The 22690-nt window shown below is 38.3% G+C and overlaps 1 protein-coding gene across 1 annotated transcript in view; it reads left to right on the top strand.

The window, feature by feature from the left end:
• Window positions 1-22690, top strand: part of MALRD1 (MAM and LDL receptor class A domain containing 1) — a 596783-nt gene that overhangs the window by 564638 nt on the left and 9455 nt on the right. Inside the window, exons 38-39 of the mRNA XM_067730697.1 lie at window positions 1335-1414; window positions 1507-1603. Of these exons, the coding sequence (XP_067586798.1) occupies window positions 1335-1414; window positions 1507-1603 (177 nt within the window). The remainder of the gene's footprint in view (window positions 1-1334; window positions 1415-1506; window positions 1604-22690) is intronic.

Here is a 22690-nt window from a genome sequence, read left to right on the forward strand (position 1 = left end):
GGGTATATGCCCGGTAGAGGATTGCTGGGTAATATGGTAGTTATATTCGTAGTTTTTTAAGGAACCTCCATACTGTTCTCCATAGTGGCTGTACCAATTCACATTCCCACCAGCAGTGCAAGAGTGTTCCCTTTTCTCCACACCCTCTCCAGCATTTATTGTTTCTAGATTTTTTGATGATGGCCATTCTGACTGGTGTGAGATGATATCTCATTGTCGTTTTGATTTGCATTTCCCTAATGATTAATGATGTTGAGTATTCTTTCATGTGTTTGTTGGCAGTCTGTATATCTTCTTTGGAGACACTAAGCTTTTTATATTTAGAGAAACTATTTCTTTTTTGAAGAAATTGCTATTGGTCATTCAGATTTTCAAATTCAAAAGAGAGACTGAGAAAAAAATATATTAACTGTGTGCCGAAGAAGCATTGCTTCTAACACACCACTTTTAAGCACACACATTCAAAAGCTAGTTTTTAATCCTGTTTTATAGCATGTACCATGAATTTGGCAGGAAATTCAACCAAACCCTTGTTAACTTGTATTCTGTTATTTCTGGTAAACAAGAATGTATACCTAAGCTTTCACACTCATATGCAAACACACTCCACCAGAGAAATTCTGGCACATTCACTGCTTAGAAATAAACCTCGTCTCCCTTTGAGGCACAAACTAGTCTCCAATTCTGAACTTTCTGAAGGCCATCCATATCAGAGGACATGTCCCTAGTGTTACAAGTTTCATCACGTATATCGCTAAATATAGCAGAGGTAGTGAAATCCTCTAGGACTGATGGTATATCCAATTTGATCCTTAACCTGATTCCAAATCCATGAACTTGAAGGATCATCCCCTTGTAACGAGAAATAAAAATACTCTCTGATTTATATTTATGTTAATCTATAATTTGAATATTCTCTTGGTATCTGAAAGAACTGAAATCCATTCACTGTTGAAAAATGTGTAGCTTTTGAGTTTGAGACAAATGAAAAAGTAAAGTAATACTGGACACTGGTGAAAAGTGAAGTCAATTTTTGAAAGCAAGAAATTAGCCTTGTTCTCACCTTATAGATAAAGAAATCAAGCCCCCACCTTACAGATAAAGTTAAGAAGGGAATAAATATTTTAAAAAATCATCTTACACAATAATGTGAAAAGAATACAATTTAATTATGTTTTTGCTTTGGTTTAACATTTTTGGTTTCGTATCAAAGTTACCCACATTCCTGGTATCTCATTGTTTATTGACATTCATCATTTTATTCCATGACAATACTGCTAACATATGTTTCTACTTCTTTTTTTGCCAACTATTACATTTTATCTCATTTCCAGATGTGGACAAGGATGGAAGGGAAATCGTTGCCATGTCAAGGTTAACCCTCCCATTGCTGATTTCACGGACACTCAGAACAGTAGGTTACATTCTGACCACAGTCACTTGAGTTTTGGAGTCTCTAATATTTTTCACTGAATATTTACATTTTTCATTGGTTTGAAATTCCAGATATATGGACCCTCCTGGGTATTGGATTCGCTTTCCTGACGACTCATATAACAGTAGCGGTCTTGTGTTTTCTTGCCAAGAGAAAAGTACCAGTAAGGTAAGTGATGCCTTTGATTGCTGTGGCAGACCAATTTTCTGAAACATTTCATTTGCTATATTTTCATTTCATCCCATATTACATACTGGTAACTTTAGTTTTCCATACTTTATGGATTTATTTTTCTGAGTAGAAAGCAAGAGCTACTTAATGATAATCCCTCTTGTTTTAAATAAAAAGCATTAAGTTTACTTTTCCAATTCTGTTAGGAACATTTTTGATGACACCAGAAAACAGAATCTGACATTCTCCCCAAATTAAAAAGGCATGAGGTGCTGGATGTCCCACTTTCAGGTAGTGCCCGGGGAAGGCAGCACAACTGCCAAAGGGATCCTTTCTTGACTTGCTTAGGGAGGCTGGCTCTAAGCACCAGTGTTTCAGACCAAGACTCCCATGTTCTAGGCAACATACAGAACAGAGGCCAAGAGCTGCTGCAGCTGGAGGACCTCTGTGGGCTGGGCTCATGCATAACTAAGACCTCACAACCTACAGTGCCTTTCAGGACGCTGGGGCTTCCTACCCAGTACCCATCTTCCCATCACCTGTGTGGGAAACACATCACCCCAATAATGAAAGCGATTGACTTTCCCATAAACTGAACAAGGTAAGGGCTCAGAATAAGATTTAATGAAAATTTTTAATGGATCTTTATTGGAGTATAACTGTTTCACAATACTGTGTTAGTTTCTGTTGTACAACAAAATGAATCAGCCATATGCATACATATATCCCCATATCCCCTCCCTCTCGAGCCTCCCTCCCACCCTCCCTATCCCACGTCTCTAGGTCATTGCAAAGCACCGAGCTGATCTCCCTGTGCTATGCTGCTGCTTCCCACTAGCTATCTATTTTACATTTGGTAGTGTACATATGTCCATGCCTCTCTCTCACTTCATCCCAGCTTACCCTTCCCCCTCCCTGTGTCCTCAAGTTCATTCTCTACATCTGCGTCTTTATTCCTGTCCTGCCCCTAGGTTCATCAGTACCATTTTTTTTCTTTTTTTTTTTTTAGATTCCATATATATGTGTTAGCATACGGTATTTGTTTTTCTCCTACTGACTTACTTCACTCTGTATTGCAGACTCTAGGTCCATCCACCTCGCTACAAATAACTCAATTTCATTTCTTTTTATGGCTGAGTAATATTCCATTGTATATATGTGCCACATCTTCTTTATCCATTCATCTGTCGATGGACACTTAGGTTGTTTCCATGTCCTGGATATTGGAAATAGTGCTTCAGTGAACATTGTGGTACATGACTCTTTTTGAAGTATGGTTTTCTCAGGGTATATGCCCAGTAGTGGGATTGCTGGGTCATATGGTAGTTCTATTTTTAGTTGTTTAAGGAAACTCCATACTGTTCTCCATAGTCCTTGTGTCAATTTACATTCCCACCAACAGTGCAGGAGGGTTCCTTTTTCACCCCACCCTTTCCAGTATTTATGGTTTCTAGATTTTTTGATAATGGCCATTCTGACTGGTGTGAGGTGATACCTCATTGTAGTTTTGATTTGCATTTCTCTAATAATTAGTGATGTTGAGCATCTTTTCATGTGCATGTTGGCCATCTGTATGTCTTCTTTGGAGAAATGTCTATTTAGGTCTTCCGCCCATTTTTTAATTGAATTGTTTTTTTGATATTGAGCTCCATGAGCTCTTTGTATATTTTGGAGATTAATCCTTTGTCCATTGTTTCATTTGCAAATATTTTCTCCCACTCTGAGGGTTGTCTTTTCATCTTGTTTATGGTTTCCTTTTCTGTGCAAAAGCTTTGAAGTTTCATTAGGTCCCATTTGTTTATTTTTGTTTTTATTTCCATTACTCTAGGAGGTGGGTCAAAAAAAGATCTTGCTGTGGTTTATGTCAAAGAGTGTTTTACCTATGTTTTCCTCTAAGAGTTTTATAGTGTCTGGCCTTACATTAAGTCTTTAATTCATTTGGAGTTTATTTTTGTGTATGGTGTTAGGTAGTGTTCTAATTTCATTCTTTTACATGTAGCTGTCCAGTTTTCCCAGCACCACTTATTGAAGAGGCTGTTTTTTCTCCATTGTATGTTCTTGCCTCCTTTAAATGAATTATCTCTTGCACACCTGATTTTGTGGTCAGAGATTTAGATTTGCTGCAAATCTCTGTGTCATAGAGCACTGGATAACTGCATTTTCATTGGTGCCAACTTGTATGTGCCTCCCACTTGAATTCTCCTCAGATGTCCAGTCTGCAATCATGTTAATTAGCAGACACCAATCTTGATATCATCAATTAAGGCAAATTTATTATAAAATGATAGTGTTTGTTAGAAAAAAAATATGACATTTTAATCCATTACTATTAAGAAGATCTTACCCAACTATTAATTCTTTTTTTAATTTATTTTTGGCTGCATTGGGTCTTCGTTGCTGCACGTGGGCTTTCTCTAGTTGTGGTGAGCAGTGGCTACTCTTTGTTGTGGTATGTGGGCTTCTCATTGCAGTGACTTCTCTTGTTTTGGAGCCCAGGCCCTAGAATGCATGGGCTTCAGTAGTTGCAGCATGTGGGCTCAGTAGTTGTGGCCCATGGGCTCTAGAGAGCAGGCTCAGTAGTTGTGGCACGCTGGGCTTAGTTGCGCCACGGCACATGGGATCTTCCAGGACCAGGGATTGAACCCGTGTCCCCTGCATTAGCAGGCGGATTCTTAACCACTGCGCCACCAGGGAAGTCCCCTATTAATTCTTTAGTTGTTTCTTATGTGCCTAAAATATGTCAGACAATGTGGATACAAATATGAATGAAAATCAGTCTGGACTTAACGTAGTGGGGAAAAACAGAAACAAAGCTACTAAGTGAAATACTGGTTTTGTGCTAGGAAATACATGTATTAGTCAGCGTCCTCCAGAGAAACAGAAAGATAAGATAGATAGATAGAAAGAAAGATAGCTAGCTAGTTAGATATCCTGTTGTTTCTCTTTCTCTCTGTGTATATATATATCTTTAAATATCAAATACATAATATATATTTAATGTATAAACATAATATATTATACAATATATATCATTAATATATTGGTAATTATTATATAACTATTGTTATATTACTATATTGTCTTATCATGTTTAAATATATCAGTATATAATATATAAAGATATCTCAAATTAACATATATCTCTATATAAAGAATTAGATATTCATATATTACATTTATGTAATATCAGTTACATAAGTTATATTTATTAATATTAATGAAATAATCAATATTTTAATTGTATTAATAAGAAAATTAATCATGTAATATGTTAAGAGAGAGGGATTTATTTCAAGGAATTTGCTCCTGTAATAGTGGGGACTGGCAAGCATGAAACTTGCAGCGGAAATTCAAGTAAGGGTTGACGGTGCAGGCTTGAGTCCAAAGTCTGCCAGACAAGCTATCCGACTGGAAACACAGGTAGGATTTTCTGCTGCCGTCTTGAGGCAGAATTCTTTCTTCTTCAAGAAATCTCAGTCTTTACTCATACAGCCTTCAAATAAGTGAACGAGGCCCACCCCCATTATGGAGGGTAACCTGCTTAAAGTTTGCTGACTGTAAATGCTAATCACATCTGCAAATTCCTTCTCAGCAACATCTAGACTAGTGTTTGAGCAAACAGCTGAGCTCCATAGCCTAGCCAGGTAGACATATAAAATTAATCATTGCAGTATGTAAATAAGTTGTCATATTAACCCAACCAGTGGGAGTCCTCAGAAACAACCCTAAATTTCACACCTTCTTCAGATTCCTGTTGGACAGCCTGGACTGTCAGGGCTATGGAGAGACCTCTCAGGCAGACATTGGTGGTACCACAGCCCAGCCCGACAGAGCCACCTCTCCTTTCTCTCCTCCATTTCTGTCATTCTTCTGTGATTTTATACCTTCACTTCCTCTTTGCTCCTCACTGCTGACTTACCGCCCTGTCCTCTTCTCTCTCACTAGTACCTTCTCTTCTGATTTCCAAAATCTAAAGACAGTGGTTTTATTCCCTATAACTCCCCCAAACAAATATCACTCAAAACAGTGATATTTGTATCTCTCTTGTAAGTGATCTCCTGAATTGTTCACTGCACACCCTGCCCCAGAGGCCACAGTGAGGAAGCTCCTACTTTGGACCTGCCTCAGCCCAAAGGTGGGGAAGACCCAACCCAGAGCTACCACGATCCCTCTGCCAGTCCTTTGGATTGGGGGAGGCTTACCCTGAGGCCTCAGACACTTCCCAAGGAATTGTGGCACAAACAGTTTCAAGGGAGTCAATTTACAGATGCTCAAACTTCATAGATTCTCTTCTAAGAAGGGTGCATTTGGCCCCAGGGCATTGCCTCTCCTGTTTCTTCTTTCGCAGATGTCCTCATTACCTTACACTTATCCTGAAACATACCGAAAAGAGATTCCTGTAGCAAAAGAGATTTGAGATAAGCAATATTGAAAGGGAAACAGGAGATAAATCTTTGCCAAATTTATCTTCTCAGTTTCCCAATCTTTCTCTGTCTCTCATCCTCTTTCTCTCCTTTCCCACTTAGAATTTGAAATCATGATTTTTTTTTAATTGAGGTATGTTTTACAACGTCATGTCAGTTTCTGGTGTACAGCAAAGTGATGCAGTTATATGTGTATATTACATATATTCTTTTTCGGATTACTTTCCATTATAGGTTTTTACAAGGTATCAAATATAGTTCCCTGTACCATACAGTAGTGCAGTAGTACAGTACAGTATTTTAGATACAGTAGTGTGTGTCTGTTAATCCCAAACTCCTAATTTATCCCTTCCCCCCACCCTTTCCCCTTTGGTTTATTTTCTATGTCTGTGAGTCTCTTTCTGTTTTCTAAATAAGTCCATTTGTACCATTTTCTTTTAGATTCCCTGGGACACATTTTAACATATGCATCTGAGTTTAACAATGAAGTCAGTCTTTTTCTGAAAATTAAGTTTGATTTGGTTGATTGGATAGTTAGCAGGACTGGCTTTGTCATTTAGATGAGATGGCAGGCAAATTCCATAATTTTAAAAAACTCAATATAAAATATTTCAGAAATTATATTCTTTGCAGCCACTAAACTTATAAAAATTTTAGATATTAACATGAAAATGTAAGAGGAGATGCATATTTTTCTAAATTATTTTAGGGAAAACTCAAGTGGCAGGGTTCAAAGACGACTGCACCAAGTTTAATTTTCCACCATCTGCCCCCTCCACATACACCCTACCCTTGGGAAAAGTCTCACCATTTCCCCAAAGTGCATGGCTTTTCACACCCTCTGCCTGGCAGAGCTATACAAACTGATGTATTTTCGAAACTAAGCAAAAATATCCTGGCATCCCTTCAGGGTTAGTCACTGAGTTGTCAGAATGTTATCCTAAAGAAGACAGTTATAGCTCCATTATGTAGTGTTACTACTAAACTATTTCCATATTAACCAGTTCGTATCTTTACATCCCCAGTGTCTAGCATTGTATGAATAACTGATACCCAATACACGCCCATTTAAGGCTATCTATACTTTATTGAACATTATCCATACTTCTGACCATCACAAAAACATTGCTCGTGTCTACTAATTACTTATAAATTAAAATGTTGCACATTAACTTTTAAAAAATGTCTTTTTGCATGAAATCTTTTAAGCCCTAAAGCAAGTTAGAATGCTTGGCCAAGAGATGGCTAAATGTTAACAGTGACTCACCTTGAAAATAATACCAAAACCTTGAGATAGGCAGGAATTTATGTGAGCAGGAAATTCATCATCCTCTCTAAATAAACCTTAACCTTAAGATTTTTCATTGGATTTTATAAAAAGAATCTGTAGCATAAGAGGCCCTTCAGTGACTTGAAAGAAACATTTTTGTATTAATTTCTTAAAAACACAGGATGGAGCACTGCATGCTCAGACAATGCTAAGCACAGCAACGAGACTCTGAAAGTTGTTTTTAGAGATGCAGTTCCTGGATTTTATTATACATTCTCTGACCTTTCTGTTAGCTACTTGCCATTGAATGTATTAGTGAGGACACTCTGATTGCAGGGGAAGAAAGCATCTCAAGCACCTTAATCAAAATAAAGAATTTAGTGTAACAATGCACATGTCTTCCAGAGCACAAGGGTAGGAATAAAGAGATCAGACCTCAGGAAGGCCTGGACCCGGCAGTGTTCTTCATCTGCCTCTCATCTCTGCTGCTTTTTGCTTTACTCTTGGTGGTTCTCTCTCTGAAAACACACTTCCTTTACTCTCTGTCTATATAACAAAAAGGTGTTGACTAGAGAATGGACGTTTGTTACTCATTATGTCCCCAGATCTGTGGAGAGACTATATCTTTGTTTTTACGTCTCCATTCCATATTCCAAAGGATAACCCTCTGATTAGCCCACTTGGGTCAAGATCCCATTTCTGGTCAAATCAACTGTGGGTGAGCTATGGGGCAGGATCAATAGTACAAACATGGCTGCTGTGGGGGGGGGGGGTGTCATCATGAAAGGTCTCTGAAAGGTATCCACTACACCTGTCCCCATGGTCCAAAATCCACCAAATTTTTACTCATGACACTTTAGAGGAAGCAACAAATGTAGCAGCCTTCTAGAGCTGTTTGCGGTTCATACAAAGTAAATGTGACAATCCAGCCTACACCTAGAAATCTAGATTAAAGGATACAAATACATAGTGGACTCTTGGGGCTTCCCTGGTGGCGCAGTGGTTGAGAGTACCCCTGCCGATGCAGGGGACACGGGTTCGTGCCCCGGTCCGGGAAGATCCCACATGCCGCGGAGCGGCTGGGCCCGCGAGCCATGGCCGCTGAGCCTGCGCGTCCGGAGCCTGTGCTCTGCAACAGTGAGAGGCCCACGTACCGCAAAAAAAAAAAAAAAAAAAATACTGGACTATTTATTCTTAATTTGCTGAAGCCACGTAACACCCCCAGCTTTCCTATTTTGGACTATGTCGTCTTTGCCTGGGGGAAAATATGCAATAAATTGCTGTTTATTATGCTGCATTGTGGCACTTACTCCTAAAGAATTGTGTTAATTTAATAAATACACTAACAAACGTTAAAAATGAACAAACCTATTTCATTCAGTTATGCTGAGAAATAAGATATGTCTATGTCTTTTCTAGAAATTTTCTAAATAATTTCATAGGATTGTATGTATGTGCAACAGTAAAAAGATTGCTGATTAGGAAATTATAAGACCTGAATGTGATCTTGGGAATGCCTCATTATTCAATGCCACAAACATGTGCTAGCCTTGAGAAAGCTCAAAGGTATATAAGATTATCATCTTATATACTTTCTGACTCATAACTCCATTATAATATGTATTTGACTATGGCATGTGTAACGGTAGAAATGTAAAACAAAACACTTTGGGGGTAAAATGGAAGGAAAGAAGGATCAAAAGAATGATTGTTGGGGCTTCCCTGGTGGCGCAGTGGTTGAGAGTCCGCCTGCCGATGCAGGGGACGCAGGTTCGTGCCCCGGTCCGGGAAGATCCCACATGCCGCGGAGCGGCTGGGCCCGTGAGCCATGGCCGCTGAGCCTGCGCGTCCGGGGCCTGTGCTCCGCAGCGGGAGAGGCCACAACAGTGAGAGGCCCGCGTACAGCAAAAAAAAAAAAAAAAAAAAGAATGATTGTTGTTTATATTTCTGATAAGAAAGAAGGTTATTAGGATCCCAAAAGCTATACCAGCTGCCCATGAGGATTACAGATGTTCTTGTTTGAGATTTATGAATAAGTGGCCCTGACTTGCAAATAAAATATCTATCTCTATAATATTATTCTTTCTCCCAGACCCTTTCCCACTGCTGACACCCTGTATGATAATGTGGCTCTTTGGAGGCAGAAGTTTTACTTCTCTTCCAGTGTGAGATCCTGGCATAGACCTAACCTGGGCCCAGCAATGGGTATTTATTCTTAGTCAAAATCAAAACCTTACTTACTCTATGCCTCAAGGCATTCAGCTGCTCTTGCAGCTAGAATGTCACCAGTGAGCCTGTCCTTGGTCCCTGAAATGAATACTTAGTCTTGGCAAACTGGAATTCCACTAGCGGCAATGACCAAGGTCGTCTCATAACACTTGCGAACCTTTGCTCTCTCCATATGTGCATTTGCCCTCAAGAAGTACAGCTGTTAAGATCCACGAATCGAACTCCTCAGTCTCAGTCCTTTGTGCAAACATTGGCCATGCTCCGCCAAACCCTGCTAAATGTTTACTTTGGGCTAGAAAAGCCAAATGGAGGGCAGGGTTTTGAAATCTTCCCCTTAAAAATGGGATTGGACCATGTGTGATAATGATGATTTCTCCTCTTCCTCCTCCTTCTTTTTCTTCTCTCTTTTTTTTTTCAATAAGAATCTTATGCAGCCTGTTCTTTTATACTTTTCCCTTCATCCTCACCTTTGTTTGTTTGTTTTTTTTATCCTGAAATGGTAGAACAGGCCCATAAAAGAGGCCTCAAAGGAAAAAGAGTTTTGTCCCAAACTGGTCACATCTCTGCTCCTCTCAGAAAAGCCCCATTCCCTACCCTGTGGCCGGGAATTTCATGAAGTCAGAACTCCTCTTATTCAGAGTGGAGTGAGTAGTGCACCGGGGCAAGCCTTGGCATATCACGTAGAGGTGATATATTCTGGGGAGCCAGCAATTCAGATGGATGAAGAGGACTGCACAGGGAAGGTAGCAATCGTATAAAGACTTGAAGGTAGCAATCGTATATTCTGGGGAGCCAGCAATTCAGATGGATGAAGAGGACTGCACAGGGAAGGTAGCAATCGTATAAAGACTGGAGAAGCCAGGCAGAGATGAAGAAAGAGGGTTCCTGAAAATAGAATGTGGAAACTTACAGTTTTCAAATTGACTGACATAGCTATAGAATGGGGGTGGGAGAACTAATTAGATTACACTTAGAAAAGTATACGGTAGACAGGTGGTTAAAAGTTTTGAATGCCTATTTTAAGGAGATTTCAACTTATTTTTAAAAATTGGGCTAAGTGCTGGCTATCTTCTGTCTGTGCCCCCAAGTCCACCCTCTACACTTCTCCACTAAACAGGATGGAGAGGGTAGAAGGTGGATCTGGAGACCTGACCTCTATGCACTGCATTAACGGGCTGAATTTATATTCATCTGAATTCATATGTTTGGCCAAAGTGGAGCACCTTGAGGGAGGAAAGAGAGAGGGGGCTGGGTATTCATAACCCTGGCTCCTGTCTGCAGCATGGTTCCAGCTGACTGCTGGCAGTGACAGGTCCATGAGGAGCCCCTATGCATTCCACAGCTGTACCCTTCTCAGTCTGCCTCCTTCCAGCCTAGGGTGGTAACAGGCATGATGTCATTGGCCCAGCCTCCTGCACCATTGCTACTGGTTTCTTCATATTCTGGCCAAACCTTTGCAAACTGTCACTTGATCAAACACTCCTCAAATTTCCTGGTTTGAGTATGTCAGCTATTTCCTGCTAGGGCCTTAACTGATGCAAGCCAGGGAAGTGTTTTAAGAATGTAAGAAGACTGACAAGATCATATCTATGGTTAAAAAAAGAATGCAGAGCATGAGAACAGATTAGGAAAAGATTAAGAAAGCGATCTGCAGTCTAGAGACATAAGCCTGTTTGAGAGGTTAGATAAGAGACAGTGAGAACTTGAACTTGAGCAGTGGTGACTGACCTAACATGGGACGTGAGGAAAAAACAGGGGTCAAAGTTGATCCGAGGATGTTATATCTAGGCAACTGCACAGTTGGTAATGCCACTAACAGAGATCCAAAAATCCAGGAAGAAAAACAGGCTGGGCAACAGGGAAGAAAACTATTTTGATATTCTGTATTTTCTTATACATAAAATGAGGAAGTTGAACTAAATTTTTCCCAAATGTCTGTCATGTATATAGGCCACTCCACAATTTAGGGCATGACTATATATTATGTTTACTATTCTTTTTATTTATTTACTTATCTTTAAATAGACTAGAGTTTGGTCTTTTGGGCCCTGAGTATTCCCTGGTTGTGATGTAACTGCATTAAGCCTTTCAGCCATTAGGGTGCCTTTTATCTGACTGAGTAGTATCCTACCTTTACTTATTTATTTATTTATTTTTTTTGTGGCACGCGGGCCTCTCACTGCCGTGGCCTCTCCCGTTGCGGAGCACAGGCTCCGGAAGCGCAGGCCCAGCGGCCATGGCTCACGAGCCCAGCCGCTCCACGGCATGTGGGATCTTCCCGGACCGGGGCACGAACCCGTGTCCCCTTCATCGGCAGGCGGACTCTCAACCACTGCGCCACCAGGGAAGCCCCTAGCTTTATCTTAGCATTACAATTCCCTGAGAGAGTTAATGCCTATTTTTAAAAAATTTTAAAGTATCTAACTTACGATATTAAACCAGGCACTTGGCAAATCTTTCTGTATGGTGGTCTTGACCACGCAGCTGACTGATGGTTAAGAACAGCAATATCTGGGACTCGGTTATAATTCTATCCACTGATAAAATCTCTGGGAAGCAGAGACATCAGTGACTGTTTACTCTGCTCCTTGCCTAACACACAGTGTGCATTTCATAAGTAACATGTAGGGCAGATGAAAAATAAGATGGCTGGGATCTGTAGATTTGCAGTAATACATCAAAGTCTTGGAATTCAGGCTCTATGGGCTGATTATGCCCAAGACATTGAATGCGTGATGCCAGCTGCCATCTTACCAGACTCTAATGGCCAAGAACTTGTTGGTCAAAGGAAGATAGAACAAATTTTCAGAACTGCTAGGCTTACTTCTTCCTTTGCCATAAAAATAAAACATAAAAAGGGAAAACTTTCACAAAGGCTAACCACAGAAGTGTCGTCTGCGAATTTTCCCAGGTCATGTTGGACAAAAAGTAAGCACTCCTACCTCTGAGCTTCCAAAGCGCTTTCTTCTCAGCCTTGTTTTTCTCTTGTCACATTGACTTTTGGTTTGAGATATCCCATAACAGATTGTGAGCCTCTTAGTGGTAGGGTCCTTGTCCTATTTATATTGATATTCCTTAGAAATTCATCGTAGTAAATATCTGTTAAATCAAACGTCTCAGCCTGTTTCCAGTAGGATGTTTGAGCCCAAATGAACATTTTATATTCCAAGAAATATTTTACTTGGCCTCAATGCTCCAGGATTTATTCCTACTATAAAACTCTCAGATGACTCTTAAAGTTAGGATATCATTGTTCGGTATTCTTGAAGAATTTCAATCTAACTTGATTGACATTCATGCCATTCTATAGAAGCTGAAAGCAAATAAAGGAAGCCCAAATGAGCCCTACATGTATGACCCTTAGCAAAATCATTATCAGGGTCCATGATGGGCTACAAAATCAGCCCATAGTCAGAAGCTTACATCCTAGAATATTAATGAAGGACATTAGAGAATACCAAAACCCTACAAGTATGAACATTCATAATGTATGGAAGAAACTGAGCATCAAAACACCTGGGCATTTCAGGGAGGCAGGAAATTCAATTTACTTTAAAAAGTGATGATATTCACTCCTCTCAATATCGTCCTCACACTATACCATTTAATTTGGATATCTGTATGTGTGACAGATTTCATCCTGGCATCTGACAATCTAATCTAATCAATCTAACTGGTAATCTAATTACCAGTTTTATTTATAAGGATATTATTACGCTCATTCTACTTTCTTTCATGAGTACATAGATTAACTCTTAAAGTAATATTCATATTTATCAAATGAACAAAATTAGAAATTTCACATGAATTTCAAAATGATTTGCTGTTTTTACTAAATAAGTACTAGCTCTTTAAATAACCAGTTCCCTGGTCGTTTATGATATTATTTGACTATGCAAAATCAGCTTACATGCGATGTGTCAGGAATATAAGTCTGGAATAATGCAAGCTTCGTTGGTGTGTACGTGTGTGTGTTGTCACTGCAAACTCTCCCAAGTTGTTTTAAATCTATTGTCATTGGATACAGACTCCAAATAGTCTAAGAGATAAATTCTGTGTAAAAAATATAAAGAGCACTTTACCGTATAATAGCCGCATATTCTAATTATTTGATCTGAAGATAGCTATTTTGCCATTTTCATACAGGTGACTATTTGGCAGAAATAGTCCCCAGGGCAGGATTCAGCGTCTTCTCTCTGTTCACTATAAATCTTACATTAGCAGGAAGACAGCATTTCAGTCCTGAAATATTTCAATGTTGCATGTGTTTCCTCATATCCACGCAATCAGAGTAGAAGAATGTGTTGTAGGAAATCAGAGTTGCTCCTTGAAAGAGGTAACCTGTTTAAATGAGGAAGGACAGGAGGCAGTAAAGAAAAGTGAGGTGTGTGCTGTTAGCAAATCATTTAGCTCTGCTATGGCATGTAGCAAATACATTTAGTTCCTTTTGCTGGAGAATCAGAATTCTGAATGTTGTTCTTTATTAATGTTACTAGAGGGTAGGGAATTTCAAAGAGGGGAAGATGGGATCAGCTTCATCATTTTTCTTCACTAACTGCTTTGCCATCCTCCTGACAGACTCTTTTCTGCTTTCAAATTATGTTTCACACAATTTCTCCTTAAAAGCATCCTCAGGGACACTCTTACAAGTTCAACAATCTGTTTACTGTGTTGGAATTTCTAGTTCACTAATGAATCAAAGGACAGAATGACAAGAGAACTTGAAAGACCAGCTTATTTTTGTCTTTGTAAAAAGAAACACATATATCAGAAACTCTCAGTGATTCATTTATGTACTTGTTGGCAAACATTTATTAAGCATCTGTTATGTGCTGGGCACTGTGCTAGTCGCTGGGAATAGAGAAGTAAATGATAATTTACACTCTGTAAAAGTGTAAATTATATAGAAAAGCAAATAATGTCAATTCTTCAACAAGCATATATGAAACACATGCAGTTGCTTCCTACAAAGGTCTGGAGAAACACAGGTAAAAGAGAGGCCAAGTCTCTTTCAAAGGTGTAAATAATATGGTGGGGAAATTGAAGAAGCATTTTGTGAGTATACGCTGCATCACTCAAGTCTGAATTCATGGCTTGAAATCCCCAAGATGAAAATGAGGAAGAGCAGACAGAACAGCTTGTGTCAAAGCACAAGCTATAATGGAGAATGGTGTGGTTAGTGTGAATAAAACACAGGTCAGGTAAGGAAAAATGATAGGAAATTTACTGAGAACAACAGGGATAGACTATTTTTAAGAAATCTACATAGAATACTAATCATGTGCTCGTGTACTTATAATTTCTCTTTATGTTTTAAAAATAAGTTGTTCTAAAATAACTACAAGAAAATGCAATTTTATTGCGTTTTTCAAATTTTAAGTATTATAAGCTGAACTAATTCATAGACCCAAGAGAGTTTTAAGTAAATGTATTAATAAATCCAAAATAGGGTATATTTAAAGGAATTTGTAGGTATTTGTAAGTCATAATGAAAGAAGTAAGTTTTTCTAGATAGATTGTCATATCGTGTTGTCAGCTTTAGATTGTCTAAAATGATTTAGAAAGAAGCAAGTTGCTAGGTGATTGCTGAGGGAAATCATGAAGACTGATAATTAACTTCAACACTGCAATCAGTTTCAATCAAACAGATTATGTGTCTATGGGAATTCAATAAGAAAATTAGAGGGAGTTTTCATATAGAGCAATTTACATGAAAAAATATTTCATTCTGATCGAAGAAAGTTATATAGTACTTGGCCCTTTCCAACTGTGGGACTTTGAGGTATCACATTCATTCAAAGAGAAAGGAAGAGAAAATATTTTCAGAAGAGGTAGCTAGCAAAATGTTAGCCAGGCAAATGTGTATTTACTCAAATTTGAACACCCAGTGTTAGTAGAACAGAGCCAGCAAAACTATGTGTGATGAAGGACCAGCTGTGTTTTGCTTCGTTTTGTTTTCAGTCCATCACATACCAATGCTTTTGTAAGAAGTATTGGAAAAGTGAAATTAAAAGACACACAAAATACTAGTCTAAATTTCTTATTCCGAGCCTCAACAGACATAAATTTACTCTGTCTGAACACCTATTACTATTATTACTACCTATTACTATTATTTACTCTTTCTAAACACCTGTCCTCAATCTTTGTATTTATCTCATCACGGAACGATAAACAGAATAAGACCATAAGAGTACATGGCACATATTTGGGACTCAAGTAACGTTTCTGAGATAAATTGGAAAATAAAGATTTTATCTCTGCCCATAGGAAGTTAACATTCAAGTGGGAGAGACATGAATGTAAAAAGATAAATGCAACTAAGTTCATTTTTCTAGACAGATTCTTACATAGCGTGGTCAACTTTAAATTGTCAAAAGATTTAGAAAGAAGCCAGTCGCTAGGTGATTACTAGGGAAAATCACAAAGACTGATAATTAACTTCAATACTGCAATCGGTTTTTAAGCAAAGAGATTGCGTGTCTAAGGGAATTCAATAAGGAAATTAGAGTGAGTTTTCATATGGAGCAATTTACAGGGAAAACTATTTCATTCCAATTAACAAAAATACCATATATCCTGATAGTAAAATGCACACTGCACCGTGGAGTACAAAGAAGAGAAACGGTTTATCTGGCTCCAGAGCTGGCAAAGGCTCTGGCCAATGAGGAGGGTATTTAAGAGCAAAAACAGGTATTATGACCTACTTAAAACCCCTAAGAAGTGCAGCAGGGATGGCAGGTAGACGTTGAGAAGAAATGCTAAAGAGAGAGGAGGCAGGAAGGATTGCGGTAGGGATCTTACCTTTCAGGCAAATGATTTACAAGGAGCCAGGGCAGGGTGGGGGCGAGGAGCTCTTGCAGGGGAAACACCTCATGATCTTTTCCAAATTGTAAGATCACCACCCCACTCCCAAGATTCTGATACACAGCAGCCTAATGAATAGAATTTGGAAAGTACAGCAAAGCGCCAGAAAAGAATTAAAAATGACATTGAATGTCACCACCCAGATATAGAGACTGTTACCATTTTGATGTGTCTTCTTCCAAACTTTTATCAATGTGCACACATGTACATGCACCTTTCATCTTGAAAGTCTGTGTTCTACTGTGCATCCGGTTCATGTTAGGTGGTTGTGAATGTGCTAGAAGTCGGTGGAGACTGCCCTCCCATTGGCAACATGGGGTCTCCTTAGGGTTAAGCTACAGGAACCTGGGTCAGCTTTATTCATACTAATTGCTTCCATGTTCCTGGGCATGTTCCCATGTAAGCACTCTGCCACAGCAAGATCGTATTAAACAGGGACATGTTTTGTGGTTAGTGATATTTATTTCCTGCCTCAAAAGAGTAGGAGAAAAACATGGCAGCTGCTGTATCATGTGAATGAGTTTAGCAAACTTTGGTGTCCCAGTGGTTTGGTTTTGTGACCCCAGATGATTAATACTTTCCTCTCCCTTTTGGGGCATTTCTGGTTATATTTCCAAACCCAATTCTTTCTGAACTTTTTCACCCAAAACATCTGGTTCAGCTTCTTCCTTAAAGACTGGGAAATGAAAACTTGAGCTCATGGACATCCCCCCTAAATTATCCCTGCTTTTTCAAATTGACTTGCTTCTTTTCTTTCTTTCTGTCCCGTGTTACAGATTGTTTGTTGTAATTCTTTTTTTTTTTTTTTAAAGTCATCATGTTGCCAAAGATAGAGACCATTATATAGGTGAATATTTTTGTTTACTACTCCTCATGATGTCTTCCCTTTTTTCTTTAGCGGTGGTCAGGTAATACAATATTTTACAGGAGTGTACATTCAGTGAGAAAAGGATGATTTATAGACTCAGTTTATTCTTTCTTATAATGCTTTATGATATGCAGTTTTATTCTACCTATAGATTCTTTTTTTTAACTGTCCTTTTTATTTTAAACTTTTAATTTAATTATAAGTGGCACACAGTATTATATTAGTGTCAGGGGTAAAACGCACCTGATTTGATAATTTTACACATTAAAATATGATCTCCACAATAAGCCTAGTTACCACCTGTCACCATTCAAAGTGAGTACAATAGTCTTTTTTTTTTCTTTTTTAACATCTTTACTGGAGTATAATTGCTTTACAATGTTATGTTTGTCTCTGCTGTTTAACAAAGTGAATCAGCTATATGCATACATATACCCCTATATCCACTCCCTCTTGCATCTCCCTCCCACCCTCCCTATCCCACCCCTCTAGGTGGTCACAAAGCACCGAGCTGATCTCTCTGTGCTATGCAGCTGCTTCCCAATAGCTATCTATTTTACATTTGGTAGTGTTTATTTGTCAATGCCACTCTCTCACTTCATCCCAGCTTCCCCTTACCCCTCCCTGTGTCTTTAAGTCCATTCTCTACGTCTGCATCTTTATTCCTGTCCTGCCTCTAGGATCTTCAGAACCATTTTTTTTTTTTTAGATTCCATATATATGTGTTAGCATATGGTATTTGTGTTTCTCTTTCTGACTTACTTCACTCTGTATGACAGACTCTAGCTCCATCCACCTCACTACAAATAACTCAATTTTGTTTCTTTTTATGGCTGAGTAATATTCCATTGTATATATATGCCACATCTTCTTTATCCATTCATCTGTCGATGAACATTTAGGTTGCTTCCATGTCCTGGCTATTGTAAATAGTGCTTCAATGAACGTTGTGATACATGTCTCTTTTTGAAGTATGGTTTTCTCAGGGTATATTCCCAGTAGTGGGATTGCTGTGTTGTATGGTAGTTCTATTTTTAGTTTTTTATGGAACCTCCATACTGTTCTCCATAGTGGCTGTATCAATTTACATTCCCACCAACAGTGCAATAGAGTTCCCTTTTCTCCACACCCTCTCCAGCATTTATTGTTTGTAGACTTTTTGATGATGGCCATTCTGGCCAGTGTGAGGTGATACCTCATTGTAGTTTTGATTTGCATTTCTCTAATGGTTAGTGATGTTGAGCATCCTTTCATGTGTTTGTTGGCAATCTGTATCTTCTTTGGAGAAATGTCTATTTAGGTCTTCCACCCGTTTTTGGATTGGGTTGCTTGTTTTTTTGATATTGAGCTGCATGAGCTGCTTGTATATTTTGGAGATTAATCCTTTGTCAGTTGCAAATATTTTCTCCCATTCTGAGGGTTGTCTTTTTGTCTTGTTTATGGTTTCCTTTGCTGTGCAAAAGATTTGAAGTTTCTTTCGGTCCCATTTGTTTATTTTTGTTTTTATTTCCATTTCTATAGGAGGTGGGTCAAAAAGGATCTTGTTGTGATTTATGTCATACAGTGTTCTGCCTATGTTTTCCTCTATGAGTTTTATAGTGTCTGGCCTTACATTTAGGTCTTTCATCCATTTTGAGTTTGTTTTTGTGTATGGTGTTAGGAAGTGTTCTAATTTCATTCTTTTACATGTAGCTGTCCAGTTTTCCCAGCACCACTTATTGAAGAGGCTGTCTTTTCTCCATTGTATATTCTTGCCTCCTTTATCAAAGATAAGGTGACCATATGTGCATGGGTTTATCTCTGGGCTTTCTATCCTATTCCATTGATCTATACTTCTGTTTTTGTGCCAGTACCATACTGTCTTGATTACATAGCTTTGTAGTGTAGTCTGAAGTCAGGGAGCCTGATTCCTCCAGCTCTGTTTTTCTTTCTCAAGATTGCTTTGGCTATTCGGGGTCTTTTGTGTTTCCATACAAATTGTAAAATATTTTGTTCTAGTTCTGTGAAAATTGCCATTGGTAGTTTGATAGGGATTGCATTGAATCTGTAGATTGCTTTGGGTAGTATAGTCATTTTCACAATGTTGATTCTTCTAATCCAAGAACATGGTATATCCCTCCATCTGTTTGTGTCATCTTTAATTTCTTTCATCAGTGTCTTATAGTTTTCTGCATACAGGTCTTTTGTCTCCTTAGGTAGGTTTATTCTAGGTGTTTTATTCTTTTTGTTGCAGTGGTAAATGGGAGTGTTTCCTTAATTTCTCTTTCAGATTTTTTGTCGTTAGTGTTTAGGAATGCAAGAGCTTTCTGTGCATTAATTTTGTATGCTGCTACTTTACCAAATTCATTGATTAGCTCTAGTAGTTTTCTGGTAGCATCTTTAGGATTCTCTATGTAAAGTATCATGTCATCTGCAAACAGTGACAGTTTTACTATCTATAGATTCTTATAACAGATTTAATGTGCCACACTATAATTACACACTACAAATTGTAATCTTGGTGCTGGCTTTTTTATGATAAACACAACCATATTAAAATGCCCCTCATTGGAATTCCCTGGCCGTCCAGTCATTAGGTCTCCTTCCTCTTACTGCCAAGGGCTGGGTTCCATCCCTGGTCGAGGAAGTAAGACCCAACATGCTGCACAGTGCAGCCAAAATAAAATGTTCCCCAAATCTAATTCTCTAACACACTGTTGTGCTTCAAGTGTTCCATTTAATCCCTCCCGCTTCTTGCTACCACCCTCTCCTAGATAGTTTCACTGAGACACATTTTGGCATAGTCTCAGTCTGATATTTTGAAAGATATTTGTTGAAACAACCTCGTGAAACCCATTGCTGGTCTTCCTAAAATAATGTGGGCACTTGTTACCTTGTTGGCCTAGAGTATAGTGACAGGATGCATACCATAAGTCTTCTCTCCTGAGTTGGTAAAGATGTGCTTCTAAGCAACTGTTTTTTTCTTTGTTTTTTGAAAGTGTGACCTATGTGATTGATTCTTTTGTCCTGCTTAAATTTGAATTGGAGAATCTTAAAGTCAAATTTGTATCCTACATTAAGTAAGTAAATAGACTCACCATACCCATGTCATATACTGTCCCCATCTCTTTCCCTCTGGCTCAACTCTATTTTCCAGTTCTAAGAATCCATTTCTCCACTTCCTATCTGTTTCTCATTTGTCTTTTTTTTTTAATTTATTTATTTTTGGCTGTATTGCTTCTTCACTGCTGTGTGTGGGCTTTCTCTAATTGCGGCAAGTGGGGCCTACTCTTCGGTTGCGGTACCCAGGCTTCTTATTGCAGTGGCTTCTCTTGTTGCAGAGTGCGGGCTCTAGAATTCAGGCTTAGCAGTTGTGGTGCACAGGCTTAGTTGCTCCACAGCATGTAGGATCTTCCCAGACCAGGGCTCGAACCCATGTCCCCTGCATTGGCAGGCGGATTCTTAACCACTGCATCACCAGGGAAGTCCCTTCTCATTTGGCTTATATTCTTCTATTATGCTTATCTTTGCAAACTGCCATAAAGTTGCTCTCATTACAAAAAGGACAAAGTAGTGTCTAAATTAAAAAATGTGTGATACCTCTCCTTAAAAACGGTCTATTCAGACAGGCTAAAATTTGAATTGGAAACAGTCAGAGACCAGGTGTAAAATAAAACTTGTCTAAGGTTTTGAGAAAAGAAAGATGATGTATGTGAATCGTGTGGCACCGATAATTGCACAGGAAATGCAGTGCACCAATCTCCTCCTATTACTACAAGTTAAAAATGAACAAGCCAAAAAAAAAAAAAAAACCTCATTTTTATAGGTTCTAAGATCAGGAAGCAAAAATAAGAGCATTACTCATTAATTTTTATAATGAGGCAGAGAAAAAAAATTATTAGTACCCTAAGAAACAAACATTTCTAAAAAGATCTCTTCTTGACAGAAATATGTTTAATGAACATTAAAAATAGATATGAGTAAAATGGGGACCAGAAATATTTTATTTTCGTTAGGATTTTATAATGTATTTTCCCTTTATCTGAAAGATTAGCACACTCAGAAAGACTTCATAGAAAGTCTTAGGACTGGAAACATTTGGAAAAACCTAATTGAAGAGTTTAAAATGACATAGGTGGAAATGAGTAGAATTGAGATTTACTTCTCTGAGACACTCCAGATTCACCATTAATCTGGCTAAGCAAAATTTAATATAATAGGCATGACTCCCAGAATAAATGAATTCCATTTCCACCAGTGAAATGATTGTATTTCATAATTTAGATGGACCCTTTTTTAAAAAAATATGTCACATGTACTTTTATGGTTAGAAAACATTTTTCCCCGGCAATAACAAATCAAATACTTCATAGCCTGAAAACTCACATCAACCCCTGATATTTATACATAGATATTTCATACCTCTTATTTTTCAGAGAATATGAGATATAAGGGACACAGACCTTTATTTTTCAAATATTGTAAAATGAGTTATTTGTACCAAATTAATTTTTCTCCAATAATATGACTTTTTCAGTTCCCATGTAATGAAATAGATAGAAGGACCATCCCTATTCTCTTATACTCTACTCATCCTCAGGAAAACCCCCAGGCTGCTCCTCTGAGCTGGCACTTAACCAGCTGAAAAAAAAAAAAAAAATGAAAGAGACAGAGGTCAAAAGTAGGCTCCTGGCCCACTTAAAGTCTTGGGCTCAGTGGAACAGAAATCTAAATACAAATGTGACTCCATGGTAACAGTAGTAAAAATGAATGTCTTTTCTCTCTGAGTATTGATGAAGTATATTGCTGGGAGTAGGCATGGAATAACAGAGTAGAGAGCTGGTTAGTGGCTTTTTTTCCATCATTAAGCCTTCGGACTATGTGCATTCATTAAGTTATTCTTTCTATAAACATTCAGTTGATTCCTGCCGCACTAGGTACTGTATTAGGTGCTGAGATAGAGAGAAGAGTAAACCAGACAAGGTCCTTATCCTCCAGAGGACTTATAATCTAGTGGGGGAAGAACCTCATTTGCTCCATCTGTAAAAAAGGCATAAACAAGATGATTGCAAAGGTCCTTGCTAGCTCTAAGTAAATAAATTTATTTTAAAAAATTAAAAGTACTACAGTGAGTATTATTACTAATTTTGCCACTTCCTTATTTTTTTTCCTTTATCCCAATGTCCTTTCATTGGTCCCAAGTTTGGGGGTCAGGAGAAACAAGTAGGAAGTTTAAAAGAAGATATAAATGACCAAAGGAGAGAATAAGAAAAGAAGGTAAAAGAATAGCACTGGACAGTTAGTGGGCATCTACTTGTGGTAGGCATTTTATAAATGTAATTTAATCTAAGAGACAGAAATCTAGCAAGCTGCCACCCTCCAAAAGAAATTCTAGAGGCAGGAACAAATAATGATCAACTTTGTAAGTATAGGACCTAACACAATGT

This window comes from Pseudorca crassidens, chromosome 1 (genome assembly GCF_039906515.1).
Source record: "Pseudorca crassidens isolate mPseCra1 chromosome 1, mPseCra1.hap1, whole genome shotgun sequence".
Lineage (NCBI taxonomy): Eukaryota > Metazoa > Chordata > Mammalia > Artiodactyla > Delphinidae > Pseudorca > Pseudorca crassidens.